Raw genomic sequence first — 17,502 nt, 5'->3', positions numbered from 1 at the left:
AAACAAGAAGAAAAGGGAAAAAAGAAAACAAAAGAAGGAGATAAAATGGGAAAAGTAAAAAGAAAAAGGAAGAAGTTAAAAGAGGGAAATAAGGGGAAAAGGGAAATGAAAAAACAGGGAAAAGGCAAAAGAATAATGAAAAAGAAAAATAAAAGAAGAAAGATGAAAAGCAAAAAAAGAGAAAAAGGAAAAGGATAGAATTGGAAAAAAGAAAAAAAGGAAAGAAGAAATAGGGAAAAGAAAAAACAAATAAAGCAAAGGAGAAAAAAATCCAAAACAAATAGAAAAACATGAAAAGGAAGGTAGGAGATAAAAGGAGTAAAGAAAAAAGGGAAAAGGGGGAAAAAGGAAAAAAGAGAAAAGGAAAGGGGGAAAAAGGAAAAGAGAACAAAGGCAAAAAGGTGAGAAAGGAAGAAGAGAGAAAAAAAGGAAAAAGAAAAAAGATTAAAAGTAAAAGGGGGGGAATCTAGAAAAAGGGAAGAGAAAAAAGATAGTAAAGGCAAAACCATTTTAAAAAGGAAAACAAGAAAAGGAAAAGGGGGAAAGGAAGAAGAAAAATAAAATAACAAGAAAAAGGGAAAGAGAAAAAATAAAATAAAATAAAAATGGGTAAGAAGAAACAGAAATAAGAAATAAAAAGCAAAGGAAGACAGCAGAGAGGAGTGACTTTTCCCCAGTGTCCCTCTCTCAGGAAGGAGGGGAGCACCAAGAACAGGGAGGATTAATCCCCAGCTTTGCCCCAAAGAGGTGCCATTGTTTTTTAAAGCCTCTAAACCAGTCCGGAACAGAAACTGGATTATGCTGGGCCAGATGTCAGGGCTGCTCCGAAACAATCCGGGCTGTGCATCTCATCCCAGCCTCATTAAAGGGATTAAAAGTATTTCCTATAGAAACAAAAAATATGGATTTCCAAATGGGAGTTACTGTTCCCTCCTGCTTGTAACAGCTCCAATCCCAGCAGATGAATTTCGCTTTAATGAGATGTCATTTTGGAGAATGGTTTAACATCCCTTCAAAAAAAAATCCGAGGCCTAAAACCTCGTCAAACCACGTCGGGATTATTAAAAGAAAATTTACCACACAGACAAAATAAAATCAAACAAAATAGGAGCCGCCAATTCGCAGAATCCATGACACGGCCGTTTTTAAATGTGATGGAAAAGGCTTTCCAAGTTATCTGCTTAACCACAGGCTTTCTGTTTACTTCTCACTTTCATGTCAAATGAATTTGGGAAGAAAAAAATTGACAGGAACTTTAAGGCCATTCGTCACATTCCGACTCCATTCGCAGATTAACGCGGCAAAAGCCGGGAAGGCGGAGGGGGGATTTTATCATCTTGATAAAAGGAAATTAACTCCCGGTGTCCCAACCTCTGCCCTCTGCTCACGATTCCCTCGCCTCCGTGCGGGAATATCCCAGAGCAATCGGCAGCCAGAGGTAAAATCCCACTGGAGCATCATCCCAATTAAATAAACAACATAAAAAGCTGTGCTTGAAAGCCCCCAAAACTGGGAGACTGAACCACTTGCACTACTTCAAGCAGCACCTGGCTCAAAACATCTGCCCAGTTTGTGCTCCAAACTGATTTTGGGAGGTTGGGATCCCACCTCTTGGACCCTAGAAGGTATAGACTGGTGGAAAAAATAAATGGATCAAGGAGAAAAGACAGCATTTGCTGAGATCTTTAAAATGCCCATCCCTGTCTGCTCACAATATATGGGAATGTCGATTAAAGCCTCTCCCGTCGGAGCGCTCGGCAATTTTCCGCCGTGGAAGCCGACGTTAACAGTTTTCCCTGTTTTCTCTGCAACTTTTGAGATGACGCCCCAGAATCGCAGAAATGTGGATTTGCTCCATCCACTGTGAATTACAGCCCCACACTCTGCTCTCTGCTCTCAGCTCCAACTGCTGACCTTCCAGGACCGTGAACAAAGAATCCCAGAATAATTTGGGTTGAAACTGGCATTAAAAACCATCGAGTTCCAGACATGGACAGGGACACCTTCCACTGTCCCAGGTTGCTCCAAGCCCCGTCCAGCCTGACCTGGAATACTTCCAGGGATGGGGTAGACAAAATTTTCCTGGGCAGCGTGTGCCAGGGTCTCACCACCACCCCAACCCAATGCTGGGTTGTACAACGAGCAACCAAAGTATCCCAAGAGCTTCCCAAAAGCTCCCAGAGGAGTCACAGATGTTGGGTGACCCCATCCCCTTTCCTGAATGGATGGGCTTCTTAGGGACCCTCAGAGTGTAACTGAAAAGCTCAGAAGTGATGAATTTAGTCTGGTTTAACCCATTACTGTCCATCAGTGGGATTATGGTGGATGACTCGATGCAGGCTCAGATTGCCCCAATCTTCAACACAACAAGAGGAAGAAGGAAAGGATGAGAAAGCTTCGTAATTCCCAAGGATGATACATTCTCCTCCCCAAAAGAGAGGGGATATATTGAGTTGTAGCATTCATTTCATCCATGTCAAATCAACCACACTGTTTTGTGGGAATGAGTCACAGGAACTGGAATGCATCCAATGGGAAACACAGGACTCTATTCCGTATCCAAGATTCCCGTTCTTACCAGATTCCCATAGATTTAGGGAGAAAGGGTTAATTACACAGTAACTGCACACCAGGACTGGCACCTGTGGGTCCACCCACTACAGAATAACATGGAAAATAACAGGAAAGCCAAGTGCCCTTCCCTGCCACAAGATCCTGTTGTCTCAAGGCAGTGAAATCACTTCCACAGGGAAACTTGTAACAGCACTCAAGGAATGCTGAAAAAATGGAAAGGAAAATCAGGAAGGCTTCCCTGAGAATGGATGACAGGGGCTGCATGAAATGGTCCTATCCTACGGAAATGTGGATAGGGATTGGAAAAACCTGGTCCAGTGGAAGACATCCCTGCCCATGGCAGGGGGGTTGGACCAGATGCTCTTCCAAGGTCCCTTCTAAGCCAAAGCATTCCATGATTCCCTGAACTGGATCATGAGTTGGGTCAGCCGGTTGGCAATCAGCGTCTAAAAGATGTTGTTAAGGGAGCAGAAGGAAATTGGAAACCCAAAACCACCCACTGTGAAGGAAAGGAAGGGATGGGACAAGGAGGTTGGTGTCCAAGTGACCTGGAACACAATATCCCAACACTCCTGCAGAGGATAAATGGAAGGGATGGTGGTTCCTCCTCCTCTTGGATGCTCAGCTGTATCTCCCCTTTCCCAGGGAAGTGGTCCTTGCACCCACCAATGTGGCTGAACCCCATTTCAAAACCTGCATCGCCCTCTTTATCTTTCACCTTGAATCCCTAAAGGCTTCAGATCTTTGAAACCTGGGGAAGAAATCCTTGTAATTACCATATCACAGAATGTTTTAGGCTGGAAAAGACCATCAAGTCCAAACTTTGACCAATCACTGCCTTGTCAACCAGACCAGAGCGCTGAGTGCCACATCCAGTCATTTCTTGAACACCCCCAGGGATGGTGACAACTGTTTCCATCTTAATCTGTTCAACACGCTCCAGGCCACGGAACAGAACAAAAGAGAAGAAAATAAAAGAAAAAAAGAAAACTAAACTAAACTACACGAGCAAATCCTCAGCTGACAAGTTCCTTTCTCCTGAGCTGGCATTTCTCTGACAAATGTTGGATTATCTTGTTCTTTACTTATTTATAGTGCTGGAGGGGTAGGATTCTCCCTCAAGAGGCGCCGCAAAGTTTTCAGGAAGAAATATCAGAGTTTCCCCAGCAGTGCCAGACGCAACTCATTATTTGCAGACAGGTGACTTTTGTTTTGCACACTTGCAGCAGGATTTGAGAAGAAAACTCTTCAAAGTGGGTCAGTGTTTCATTCCCCCACTGAGGGTCTATAAGCTCAACTCAAAGGGCTCTCTGCTCCCAAAAATGTGTCTTAAAAGTGGTTCTGGCCCTCCAGAGAGAGAGAGACTGGAGTCTTCTGAAGGATTTTATAGAATCCTAGAATATTCTGAGTTGGAAGGGACACACAAGGATCATCTAGTCCAACTCCTGGTCCTGCAGAGGACACCTCAAAAATCTCACCCTGTGCCTGAGAGTGTCCAAATGCTCCTTGAGCTCTGAAAGCTTTTGGGACCACTTCCCTGGGGATCCAGCTTCTCTGGGAAACCTGTGCTAGGGCCTCACCACCCTCACAAGGAAGAACTTCTTCCTGATATCCAATCTAACACTACTTATTTTCAGTGGGAAGCCGTTCCCCCATGTCCTGTCACTCCTTGCAAAAGTTCCCTCTCCATCTTTCCCATCAGCCCCTTCAGAGACTGGAAGGCTGCATTGAGGTCACCCTGAAGCTTCTCTTCTCCAGGCTGAACAATCCCAATTCTCTCAGCATTTCCTTGTAGGAAAGATGCTCCATCCCTCTGATCATCAACCCCAGAAGTCTTCTGCTGCCTCTGTGCAAGGTCTGTGGCATGTGGACATCCCGTTTTTTTTGGTGGCCACATCCACGTGGACCATGGAAAGAGGTTGGAAGCAGGAGAAGCATCACTCTCAAATTGCAGCACCACACTTCATCCATCCCAACTCCTCTATGGCAAATCCCTCATCCCTTTCCCAGCAGAGGGAGGCTGTGAGGAGAGAGGATTTTTAAGAGATGATCAACCTCAATGTCACCAGGAGCAACTGAAATTTAAGGCCAGCAAATCACAGCCCTTGTGAGCAGCGCTCCCAGCAAAGCCGCGGGAGATAAGGGGGAGGAGTGAAAAGGAGAATCAATAAATCTTAACCTCATTCACAATGATCTGGAGCTCTTATTAAGTAAATTAATTTAAGTTAATTTAACTCGATCATGACTCCCGATCACAGTGATTTAGTGAGGGGGAAATTGCATTAGGAAAGGCCACACTCACCAGATAGAAGAACGGAAGAAAATTAGATCCACTTAGCAATGTGAATTAATATGGAAATAGCAGGTGTAAATTTCACCTTATCAAGAGAGTGAAAATTATCTTCATAAATTTGGAGAAATAGGCCCCGAGTTGCTTATAAATCTATTTAAAACAAAAATATTACAAAAAGTGGAGTAAAATTAATTTAAAATATACTCCCACCTATCGCCTCGAAAAAAAGTCAGCAGCAGGGCCCAGTTTTATGCAACCCAGCAAGAAGGGGAGGATGGAATTCATTCCCGAGGGATCAACATCAGGTACCTCCAGCAACTCTCCCTGTCACTCATTTCCCAAAGCCACATCCCTCTTCATCTTAGTCTGGTGATTTGAGGATTTATTGGCAAAAAGGGTAACATCCTGGATATCCCAGCAAAATAAAACCCTGGCACATTACATCCAGATACCCAAAAACCTGAACTTCATGGAAGAAATTGCTCCTTAGTGCCAGCTGGGAACAAGCTTGGGAGTAGCGCTGGAGGGCAGCACCACGAGTTGATATCCCACTGTTGGCTTAATGGGATGAGGATATGAAAAATATCAAATTATTATAAAAACATAATTATTAAAATGAAAAATAGAAATATTAAAAATAATTGAGTACTCCGTATGAAAAATAAAACTGAGGTGACTAAAGAAGTGTCCCACCATCACCAGAGCTTCTCCTTGTTTTGGGAAGAGCAAAGAAAATCAGGAAAAAAGCAGATCCTGGCATCTTGCTTGTGGCAGATCCAAGAGAGGAACGATGGAGCAAAAAATCCTGTAAAAACTCCAGGAGAAGCATTTGCCATGTGCTTCCTGCAGACAGGCCGGATGATTGATCACCCCCAACGAAGGTAATTGGGAGATGGAGATTTATGGCTTCTTTAAAACATAATTGTTTTAATTTGCTGATGGCATTTTATCAAGATTTGTCTGAAGCAGCTGTAAGATCTAAACTACACCAATTTAATGAAGTCGGAGATTAATACAGAGAAAATGATCCTACAAGTGGGAGCTCTCAGCCAATCACAGCAGAACGAGGTCGTTCCTTGCAAAATCACCACTGGGTTGAGCAAGAGCCACCACACAGACCCCCGACATTCCTGCTCTGAATTCCATGCCCAAAGCTTATCCCTGCCTTGATTCTCAGCATGGATCCTCCATCCATCAACCATCCAGATCTGGAGTAACAAGGTGAGGAAAGACGCTGAAACCAACAGCTGGAGGATGAGTTGTTTTCTATTAATTAAGGTTCAAAGTCACAGAATCATTTGAGTTGGGAGGGACCTTCAAGATCATCTTGTTTCAACCTTCTGCCATGGTCAGAGACACTTTCCACTATCCCAGGTTGCTCCAAGCCCCATCCAACCTGGCCCTGGGCACTTCCAGGGTGGTAAGGCCCTGGCACAGGTTTCCCAGAGAAACTGTGGCTGCCTCATCCCTAGAAATGTCCAAGGCCAGGTTGGAGCAACCTGGGGTAGTGGAAGGTGTCCCTGCCCACGGCAGAAGGTTGAAACCTGATGATCTTAAAGGTCCCTCCCAACTCAAATGATTCTGTGATTCCATGAAATTGCAGGATGATGGAGCAGGCAAAAAATTACACAGTTTGTTTATGGAAAGGGAAATGCAGGAATTTGGTCCCAAGGATGTACAAATGGAGGTGGCATTCCAGAACAAAACCTGTGGATCTCAGGAACGATGCCCAGGTAGGAAAATATCACAGGCAAAAGCAGAATGTGAAGACAAAGGAGGAGGTGGTGCAGGTAAGGTTGACCATGAGCCCAAAAGGATCCCAGTTTCCACACTGGAAGAAGCACTTTGAGACAAGGAGAGTACAGGAGCTGAGGAGTTTCTCAACCAAGAGCATGGAAAATACACAGAATAATTGACCCAACCTTTTTTACCAATCTCTCTGTCTATCCCATACTTTGCTTCATCACCCTGAACTCTTCCAAAACCAACCCTCATTTCAGATATCAATTTGGAAATTCGCTTTTAAAGGGAAATATCAGGCAAAGTCAGGCTTTAAAAACAATCACCATTATTTTTGTGCCTCCACAGCTCTACCATAAAAGCCACCAATCCTCAGGGCAATGATGGGGAATAACTTTTGGAGGAAAACACCTGGAGCAGGAGGAACAAAGCCAGAGAAGAGCAAAACAGACTCTCTTTGCCCAAAATACTGCCCATGACTCCTGGCATTTCAGTGGGAGGACAAGCCATTCCTGACCTAAAAACAGCCAAAATCTGTATTTTCACCAAATCCATCACTTCTAATCACACCTTGTTCTAAAAAATCAATTATTTTAACAACCTTCCTGCTTTACACAAGCTCCAGGTCTTGTCTTGGCCTCTGAGACACTCCCTGAAACATCTCCACCTCTATGGATTTAGGAATATTCCAACACAAGGTTACGGCAACTTTAGCACCAAAATATTTCTGGATGTTTCACCCACCCAGATAACTGGAAATAAAACTAGTTTGGGACAGCACCTACATCCCAATGGAAGTCTGGAGCATTCAACATGCTCTTCTTCATCACCAACATCCACAGGTTTATTTATCCTCTTTTCAGCTTATTTAACTGCTCCATGGAAACAATTAATTCCAAGAGGGAATACATAGGAAGCCAAAGGCATAAGCTGTTGGCACCAGCTCAGGATAACATAATTCCTAATATGATTTTACACTTTAAATCAATAAACTCAGAGTAGACCAAACAAAGAGAGAAATTAAACAGTGAAGATGCAACAGAAAAGCATGGAGCCAACGTGGGAGTTCCCGTGGCTCCTACCTCCCAAGCAGCTGCATTCTAGGGATGGCAGAATTACCTGGATGTCACGAGGCGCCTGGTTTTCCAGGTGGGAATGGGGCTGGTGAAGGATGATAAGGCTGGAGACACCACGTTCTTCTTCACAATCCTGTAGCGTGTCTTGATCACCTTGTTGGCTGGGGGGCTCCTTACAAAGTGGAAGTTGGATCCTAGGAGAAAAAACATGGAAAAACAGGCCTGAAATTCAGGAGTGGATGGGCACAGGAGGGATCTCACTGACATTGTCACAGAATCACAGAATTTTTAAGGTTGGAAAAGATCATCAAGTTCAATGGTCATTGGTCCCACATCCAACTTAAGTCCTACATCCAACATTTTAGTACCTGAAAAAAGGGATGAAGTTTCAGGGTAACAGAAAGGTCTTGATGTGCTTAGGACTGGATCACCAGTCCATCAGCAAAACACTACTACGGGAATCATGGATTCACCAATAACACCTTGATCCCAACATCCACACTGGAAATAAATGTATGCCTTTAATCCTTGGCAGTTTCATAATACTTTTAATCCCCAGAAGTGTTGAAGTCCAGGTTGGACAAGACTTGGAGCAACCTGGGATAATGGAAGGTCCTTTCCATGGACAGGGAACTGGATGAGCTTTAAGCTCCCTTCCAACCTTACCCATTCCCGGATTCTCTACGTTGCAGGATGATCTACATCCCGGGTTATTCCGTAGAATGTTTTGTGCAATTAACAGTTCTATGTTTGACTGTGGACTGTGGTTTTCCTCCACGAGCCCTTTTTTTTTTCCCCAAGCTTTCAGGAATGCACCTAATTGCCCGACTTTTATAACATACAGCTGTAACTGCCCAGATAATTAAAGCTGACACTCCATGCTGAGCCTCGGTCTCTGGGTTTTATAACTGATTTAAAGGGCTGGCTGTTTTTCTTGGAGATCCTCTCATTAAAATTATGGAGAGGTTGGGAGGGGAAAAGTGGGAGCATTATTTCCACAGAAAACGTTTGACCCATCCCCATGTTTATCTCTGTGAGCGAAGAGAGAATAAGGTGGATTCCCATGTAGACTAGGAAAAACAGGGAAATACATTTTAGAGCTGACGCCGTTCCCTAGAAAGGAGAGAACAGCTCCCCCATTGCCCTGCAACAGTGGCAACACCGATTCACAGCTTTACAGTTTCATATAGGGAATATTTTCCTTCTTGAGCATTCCCAACAAGTTGATGACTTGTGTTGGCTTTGGAAGAGATCAGGCAACAAAAAATTTCCATTCAGAAATTCAGAAAAAAAGTTATAACCCCTGGTAATGGAAAAAGGCAAAAACCAGGCTCTGCCACGACAGAAAAATCACTGGAATTTTTTGTGGTAAAGATGACGCTCGCAACGTTCCGCAACCTGAACCCATGTGATAAATCATGGAACTAAAGGATCTTCCAAGTTCTCTTCCAGTAGAAACCATCTGATGATTCAATGACTTAGAGGAACTGCAGCCACTTTACAAGTGAGGCACTTCAGAGGTCACTTTAGAGGTGAGGCAAGAAGGGAGAGAGGAAAGAACATGGAAAGCAAACGGGATCTCACTGCTCCTTCCCTACCTCAGGATTTTTTTTTTGTAACAGATCAAATTCTTCAGTGCAGTGACCAAACCTCTGCGTGGGCTTTTAAAGCCTTTGCTAAGTTGAAGCTCTAATTACAAATAAAATTGCTCCCAAGTACCAGCACACTTGGAGTTTTTTCCTTCAGGGGACTGTATTTAGGACAGGAAAATGGGGACAACGAAAGAACAGAGGCGCTAACCCCTGCAGGGACCAACACCACACACACAATGAAATCCCAGCTATGGTGATGGTGGGACTGTCCTGAAATCATGGACTCATGGAATGGTTTGGGTTGGAAGGGACCTTGGAAGGGACCTTGAAGACCATCCAGTTCAACCCCCTGCCATGGGCAGGGACATCTTCCACCATCCCAGACTGCTCCAAACCCTGTCCAACCTGGTCTTGGACACATCCAGGGATGGAGCAGCCACAGCTTCTCTGGGTAACATCTGCCAGGGCCTCACCACACTTGCAGGGAAGAATTGCTCCCTAGTATCCCATCTAAATCTGCCTTGTGTCACTTTTGTCACCCAGAACATGTGGACACACCCAACCTTGCATGGATACAGCACCAACCACATATCCAAAGCACTTCCAACCCCACCAGGGAAGGGATGAGAGCCACAATCCTACATCCTTCCCAGCCAGCAACAACACAAGTTGCCCCTTTCCCTCCTCCACTCCAACTTCACAGAATAACTAAGCTGGGAATTTGCTGAATACATAATTAACATTTTTTTGCCCCCACACAAGCTTGAGCTGCCACCAATCAACCCAGAATTGCATCAAACTCCTGCCTGACAAGAAAGAGAGATCCCAAATTATTGCAGGCATCCCCCTCCTCCTCCTCCTTCCCCAAAACAGGCTGGCACCTGGTAAACTCTATTCCCAGAGGTAATTGGATGGTGTATTCATTCCGAAGCTGCTCCTTGGAAAGTGCCTGATGCGCGACTCCGGCATTAACCACCTCCTCAAAGAGCCTCTCCGAAGAGCTCCGTTTTCTATTATTACTTGCTAGCTGAGGGGTTTTGTGTAGATAATCATGTTATTTAGACAGGATGTTGGTTTAATTCCCTTCATTACAGGCTCCCAGGGTTGTAATTTTTTCCTCTCCGCGTGATGTATTCCCCGTGGCACATTTCACTCAAATCAAACACTTCACGCTTTTATTACAAACAATACCCCAGCGTCCCCCGTTATCAGCCCGGCGCACACATCCCCACTCCTCGCCGCGATCCAGAGGTCACTTCTAATGACTAATCGATCTCATTAGCTTTCCTAATTAAAAACTTTACTACCGCCATGGAAGACAAACTACAAAAAAACTGCTTGCATCATATTCGAATGGGATATGAGCATCATTTATCAGCCAGGGCCGCGCGCTGCTGAGCTCGGGGCTTTCTGCGGAGCCGCGAATCCCGCGGGCGCCGCTCGCGCCTCCTGTTCCCAGGAAAAAAAAAAATATCCTGGCGTAAACTCTAAATGTAGAATTGTTAAGGTTGGAAAAGACCGCTAAGGTCATCAACCCAGTGCTGCCAAGGCCACCACTAAACCATGTCCCCAAGTGCCACATCCATGTGGGCTTTTAAATCCCTCAAGGAATGATCATTCCACCACTTCCCTGGGCAGCCCAAGCATCCCTCCAGTGAAGAAATTTTTCCTAATATCCAAACAAAACTTCCACTGGTACAACTTAAAGCTGTTTCCTCCTGTCCAGTGCTGACCTTGAGATGGGGAATTTGTTACCAAAATCTCTTACCAGGGTGCTTCAAGCAGGTAGGATCCAGGAGCCACCAGCACATACATCCCTTAGGAAAGGGGTTGGATGCAAGGACCCTTATTTCTTCTCTTATTTTCCTGAGAGAAATACCAGGAATTGGCCCCCCCCGGGGAAGTTGAAACAGAGAGGGAATAAAAAGAGTTTGCTCCTGGAATACTTCACCTGGAGAAGGGTCTGGAGAAACCTTTTTTTAAAGGAGGCTTAAAAGAAAGATGGGAAAGTACTTTGGACATGGTCCCGGAGTGGCAGGACAAGGGGGAATGGCTTTCCACTGCCAGAGGGCAGGGTTAGATGGAATATTGGGAAGGAATTCTTCCATGGGAGGGTGGGGAGGCCCTGGTACAGATTACCCAGATAAATTGTGCTTGCCCCATCCATGGATTGGATGGGACTTGGAGCAACCTGGTCTAGTGGAACATGTCCCAAAAAGCCGTGTTGATGTGGCAGTTATGGACAGAGTTTAGTGGTGGCCTTGGAAGTGCTGAGTTAACACTTGGACTTGATCTCAGAGCTCTTTTCCAACCTTAATGACTATTCCATGACTCTGTGATTCTAAATCCATGAGGCAAGAGGAAGATGATGATGCTCAGGACAGATTAGGGAAACGACAATAACAGTGGAGTAAATCCTGTTCAGATACTGATGGGAAAAAGGAAGTTAAATAAGCAACAGGAACTTCAGGAGGGCAGATTCCCAAATCCAAGAGATTACTGCTGCGTTAGGAACAGGATATGGGATAGAAAAGCTTCCTGTACGGGCACAGAAATGGGGAAAAGAACTAAATTAAGTCATGACCTGGGCGCCACAAGGTCACCCATTGTCAATCCTTGGCCACCACGACCCCTCCCGTGTGCCTCCATCGGGGCTCAGCGCCGAGCTGTGCCATTAATCCCGATCGGAGGCGAGACGGGAAGCAGTGAGTGACAGGTACATTGATCTTCCAGCACTTGGAAGCGAGACGGGAGCAGGGACGAATGCAAATTGGGGAGCAGAAGCTGAACCTTGGATACACAGCCAGGATTGTCCCCAGCAGCGGGGAAAACCTCAGAGATTAAAGGGATGCAGCAGAACTACCCCAAGGGAAAAAGAAAAGCAGAGACCAAAACCCTCTGATAAAACCTAATTGCTCTTTCTAAACAGGTGTGAGGGGAAAAAAATAAAAGGGTTATGGACTATTAGGGCATGAGTGAAGGAGCCACCAGCATGTCCCAGCTCCTGATAGGGGGCAGAAAACTCCCACTTGGAACCCAAAGCAGCTCCAAAAAGAACTGAAAATCTCTGCCAATGGAGATTCCTTCTCCCTGAACGAAGAAGACACTCAACCAAAGACATCCCAGGCTGCAGCAGGACCATCATACACTGATGTTCTGTGATGGTATGGGATCCAACCTCCCTCTTTTCCGTGGGAAAAGGCATCCCTGACTAAAAACAATTTGCTGCTGGCTTCTATGATGTGGATTTTGGGATGACCAATGTCGAGGCATGGAATGAGGCCCCCACATCTGATTCTTGTAAAATCTCTTCAAGACCATTTCCTAATGGATCTGATCCTTCTGCACTGTCTCCCACCTCGTGGATGAAGGGAAGGTAGTGGAGGAGCTTTTCAGGATTTTAGTAAGAAGGTCCAAGGGCAAATTTGGGGGTAGCAGAGGAGTTTGCAGCCAGGAGCAACCTCAACAGCAGAAGCACCACAGGAAGCTCTGATGGCCAGGATGGATCAGCCTCACTCCCACTCCTACAACAGCTTAAAGGGATTGGGAATCCCAATCCCTGCCCTTCACATCAACCAAGAGCGCAGGTTGCTCCAAGCCCCACTCAGCCTGGCCTTGGACACTTCCAGGGATCCAGGGGCAGCCACAGCTTCTCTGGGAATTCCATTCCAGCCCCTCACCACCCTCACAGGGAAGAATTCCTTACCAATATCCCATCTGTCTCTGCCTTCTGGCAGTGGGAAGCTATTCCCTCTTGTCCTGTCAGTCCATTCGCTGGTCCAAAGTCCCTCTCTGGCTCTCCTCCACTCCAACTTCATGGAATAACTAAGATGGGAATTTGCTGAATACATCAATTAACATTTTTTTTTGCCCCCACACAAGATTGAGCTGCCACCAATCAACCTAGAATTGCATCAAACTCCTGGAGCTCCTTCAGGCACTGGAAGGGGCTCAAAGGTCTCCCTGAATCTTTCTCTTCTCCAGTCTCAGACTTCAGCTCATCATTGGGTGCAGAGGTGGAAATACACCCAAACCTCCTGGGGATTATCCCCAACACCACTTGCTTCCTTGGATGAGAAAAACTTGGATGGGAAGGGAAGAGCAATGGAGGGAAAAACTGAGAAAAACAGGGGGAAGTTGGGCTAAAACAAGAATCATGGAATGGTTTGGGTTGGAAGGGACCTTTAACACCATCGAGTTCCAACCCTCTGCTATGGGCTGGGACACCTTCCACCAGACCAGGTTGCTCCAAACATATGGAAATGACCTTCAACAGGGATAAATCCATGGGAAACCTGAATAAAGTTCCACTACAGCTCTTCCACTCAAAAGCAAATGGATCTGGTGTTTCCCATCCCACCACACCTGGATGGCACACCATTGAGTTCCAACCCTCTGCCATGGGCAGGGACACCTTCCACTTAGACTAGGTTGCTCCAAACATATGAAATGACCTTCAAAAGGGATAAATCCATGGGAAACCTGAGTAAAGTTCCACTACAGCTCCTCCACCCAAAAGCAAATGGATCTGGTGTTTCCCATCCCACCACACCTGGATGGCATCACTCCTGAGCCACACAGCTCCGACACCTTTTGTCCCGGCTGCCAACTTGGCAAAGTCCCTGGAGTCAACAAAAGCTTTGGGATTACTGTAATGCTGTTAGGAATTCAGTGTGAAAGCAGACACCAGTATTAGGGATGATTATCCCAGAGCAGGTTCAATATGTTCCCACAGAATGGCACAGCAAGAGGTTAATTATGTTGCGACTGGAATCAGCTTCCAAAAGGACCATCCTTGGGTTTAAGAGGGGAATTTAATTTTCACACTCATTCAGTTCCGAGCTCTTTCAAGAGCGACGGCCCTTTATGCCAGCGTGTAAACGATGCTTTATGATCATGAACTGCTGCTTAATAGGAAATAAATCCAATTGATCCAAACTGCTTTACCTGGGACCCGGAGCACGACAGCTGCTCCGGTTGTCACATTTTGAGAGGAAGGAAGAAGGGCAGGATTTGGAGCTGAAACATTTTAGAGGGCTCCAAACCCATTGGAAAACTTGCTTAGCACGGCAGCTGCTTTCAGCTGGGAATATTTGGGAAATTAATACCAAATCTGCTTGGCTAATTCTGTTAAGTCAATTGGACCACAGGAAAAGAGGAAGTTCACGGAATCCACCAGGAGCGAGGCTGTGTTGGGCGCTGGCAGTTGGAGATGAACTGTAAGGAAACACTCATTTTATCAGGCAAAGTATTAAATTCATGGAATTGTTTGTCTTGGAAGGGGCCTTTAAGACCACCTTATTCCAAAACTCTCACCATGGGCAGGGATGCCTTCCACTAGAACAGGTTGCTCCAAGCCTTGTCCAGCCTGGCTTGGGACACTTCCAGGGATGAGGATTCACAACCTCTCTGGGCAAATCCACATATCCTGCTCAAATAAATTCTGTGAGTCTGGGTCTACATCCAAAATTCCTGGGTTTAAGTGAAAAATACAGAACTTTTGTTTCCAGGAACTACAGAGTGGAAAAACATCACCCAACCTAAAGACAAAAATTCCAGCAGCAGGAAAGGGAGGGGATTCTGCCCCTCTGGTCCACTCAGGTGAGACCCTACCTGGAATTCTACATTCAGCTTTGGAGTGGATGGATATGGATGTGGAGCTGCTGGAGAAGGTCCAGGAGGCCATGGAGATGCTCCAAGGGTTGGAGCCTCTCTGGGGACAGCTGGGAGAGCTGGGAATGTCCAGCCTGGAGAAGGGAAGGTTCCAGGCAGACCTTATTAGAGCCTTTCAAAAATCCAAATGTTTAGGAAAGCCCCATGATGCTTGGAGATGTCATGGGGGAACAAAGTGATGCCTGAGCTGTTGAGAAGAAAGAAGGGGAGCGAGGAGAAAAGCATCTGGAAAAGCTGGGGATGGCACAGCCAGGAGAAATCCAACAGCGAGGAAACACTGGCAGCAAGCGTGACAGGAGAGAAGCAGAAAGAAAAGCAGCAGACGTGAAAGTCACGGCAGTACAAGAAACTCCCTGGGAAAATGCTGCTGCAAAAGACACTCAGGATCAGCCTCCCAAAAGGCTGAGGACCTGTACTCTCTCTCCAGCCCACTGGTGCAATCCCAACTTCAATCTCCAGCTGGGATGCTGCACAGGATGGATTTTAGTGGATCTGGTTCAGTGGATGTGGTGTCTTTGGGGTTTGGGTGTTCCCAGGATAACACAACATCCAGCATGGAATCATGGAATGGTTTAGGTTGGAAAAGAGAACTAAGACCATTGAGTCAAACTGTTCAGTACTGTCAATGCCACCGCTAAACCATGTCCCCAGGTGCCACATCCATTTTTTGAACTCTTCTAGGGACGATAACTCCACCAAGGCCAAGGGAGCCTATGCCAACACCTGACCACTTTTCCATGCACAATTTTTTTCTCCAATATCCAATCTAAACCTCTCCTGGCACAACTTGAGGTCATTTCCTCTTGTCCTTTCCCTTGACCCCGACCCCCATCCGGCTGCACCCTCCTGTCAGGGAGTTGTGCACAGCCAGAAGGTCCCCCCTGAGCCTCCTTTTCTCCGGGCTGAACCCCTCCAGCAGCCTCAGCTGCTCCTGGTGCTCCAGACCCTTCCCATTATTTGTGGAATACCATCCCTGGAAGTGTTCAAGAATGTGTGGATGTGGCATTTGGGAACATGGATTAGTGGTAGCCCTGGCAGTGCTGGGGGAACTTTTGGGACTCGATGATCCCAGAGGTCTTTCCCAATTGAAGCCATCCTACGTTTATCCAAATCCGTATGATTTTCCAAAGGGATCTGAGTCACTTCAGCCCTGCCAGCCCCCAGAGCCAGGTGATTTGGGAAGCCTTAGAAAATAATGGGAAGAACTGTGCCCTTGACTCAGCCCTACAATTCCAACACCACTATTCCAACTGCAACAGAAATGCCAGCAAATATCTTGGTTTATTCCCTCCAATCCCAAAATATGGAGAGAGGCAGAGACAGAGGGGTCCAATAAGGTCTTGGTGGGGACAGGAGGACACATCACCAGTAACCCCAGTAACCCCACAAGCTGTCACAACCTCATCCCCACTGCCAAAAATCCCCAGGATAACCCTTCCAAATGTCACAGCAGCAGAAGAGCCTTCCAAGGATGAGGAGAGCCCACATTATCCACCAGGATTGGCAAGAGGAGGTCACACTGAAGGCTCTGAACACCATTTTCCCAGCTCCAGCCCATGTTAAAGAGCCTGAATGGGTCTCTGGAGCATCGGCCCTTGTTCAAACACAACCCTTATTATTATAACAAAAGAGGGTGGTGGGTTTTCCTTCCCCCCTTCCCTTGGTGAATGATTATTAATGTGTTTCCAGGAGCTGGATCCATTCCTCTAAATGAGAGCGGGATGGCAGGAGGAAAGCTGATAAATGCCCTCCTCCCCCCGGCCTCGCGGCGGGAGCTGCCAGGGGTGCTCGTTCTAACAAGCTGCAGATGGAAGACAACTGGAATAACAAAGTATGAATTTTTATGAGTCTAATAAATCACTCCACTTTTCCTGCTCTTGATCGTTTGCAGCACTTCAGACACCAGAAAAACCCCGGCTATAATCAAATGGGTTCAGGGATCTCGTGTTCACGCCTCACCGTGACACGGGGAGAGGTGGCTCTGCCTCGGGAGCGCTCGGCGGGCTGGAATTCCATTTGCATTCATGCTTTAGGATTGACTTCCTTTTTTTTTTATTTTATTTTATTTAAATTTAACAAGGAAAAATTTGAATCTCTTAGGTATTCCCCACCCTCAAAGCCACTTATCCAACAGAAGGCCAGCTTTCAGCTTTCTAAGCATCCACTTAAAAAGAACCTGACCTGACTCTGGCATTCAGCAGAGGAACTTGGATAAACTCAGGGAGATGGGAGGAAAACTTTGCAGACAGAAGGTTCATTAAGTTCCTTTTAATTCTCCTTTCTAAACTTTGATATAAAGCAGGCGATGGACAGGCTCAAAATCCATCCCTATGAGAAACAAAAGGATTCAACTACAAGTTGTAGCCATTGAGTAGGTGCACACAGGTTTGCCGAGAGAACTATCTGCCAAAAAGCCAGAAAAGCATCAAATCCATGGAAATAAAGAACCAGGACGTTGTTTTCCTTAGCAAAAAACCACTCTTGAACCCTCCCAGACAGAAGAGAACAGAGCTGAAGTCAGACAGACCACAATGGTTCCCTAACCATGGAAGAT

At 45.9% G+C, this 17,502-nt stretch overlaps 1 protein-coding gene across 2 annotated transcripts in view; it reads right to left on the bottom strand.

The window, feature by feature from the left end:
- Positions 1-17,502, bottom strand: part of ZC3H3 (zinc finger CCCH-type containing 3) — a 133,199-nt gene that overhangs the window by 68,833 nt on the left and 46,864 nt on the right. For both annotated transcript variants that reach the window (XM_039714195.1, XM_039714186.1), the window contains exon 4: positions 7,727-7,877. In XM_039714195.1, coding sequence (XP_039570129.1) covers positions 7,727-7,877 — 151 coding nt within the window. The remainder of the gene's footprint in view (positions 1-7,726; positions 7,878-17,502) is intronic.

The sequence above is a fragment of the Passer montanus genome, unplaced genomic scaffold, assembly GCF_014805655.1.
Source record: "Passer montanus isolate IOZ18808 unplaced genomic scaffold, ASM1480565v1 scaffold100, whole genome shotgun sequence".
Lineage (NCBI taxonomy): Eukaryota > Metazoa > Chordata > Aves > Passeriformes > Passeridae > Passer > Passer montanus.
Note: the sequence above shows the minus strand (reverse complement) of the source record. Positions and strands in the feature narration are given on the sequence as shown.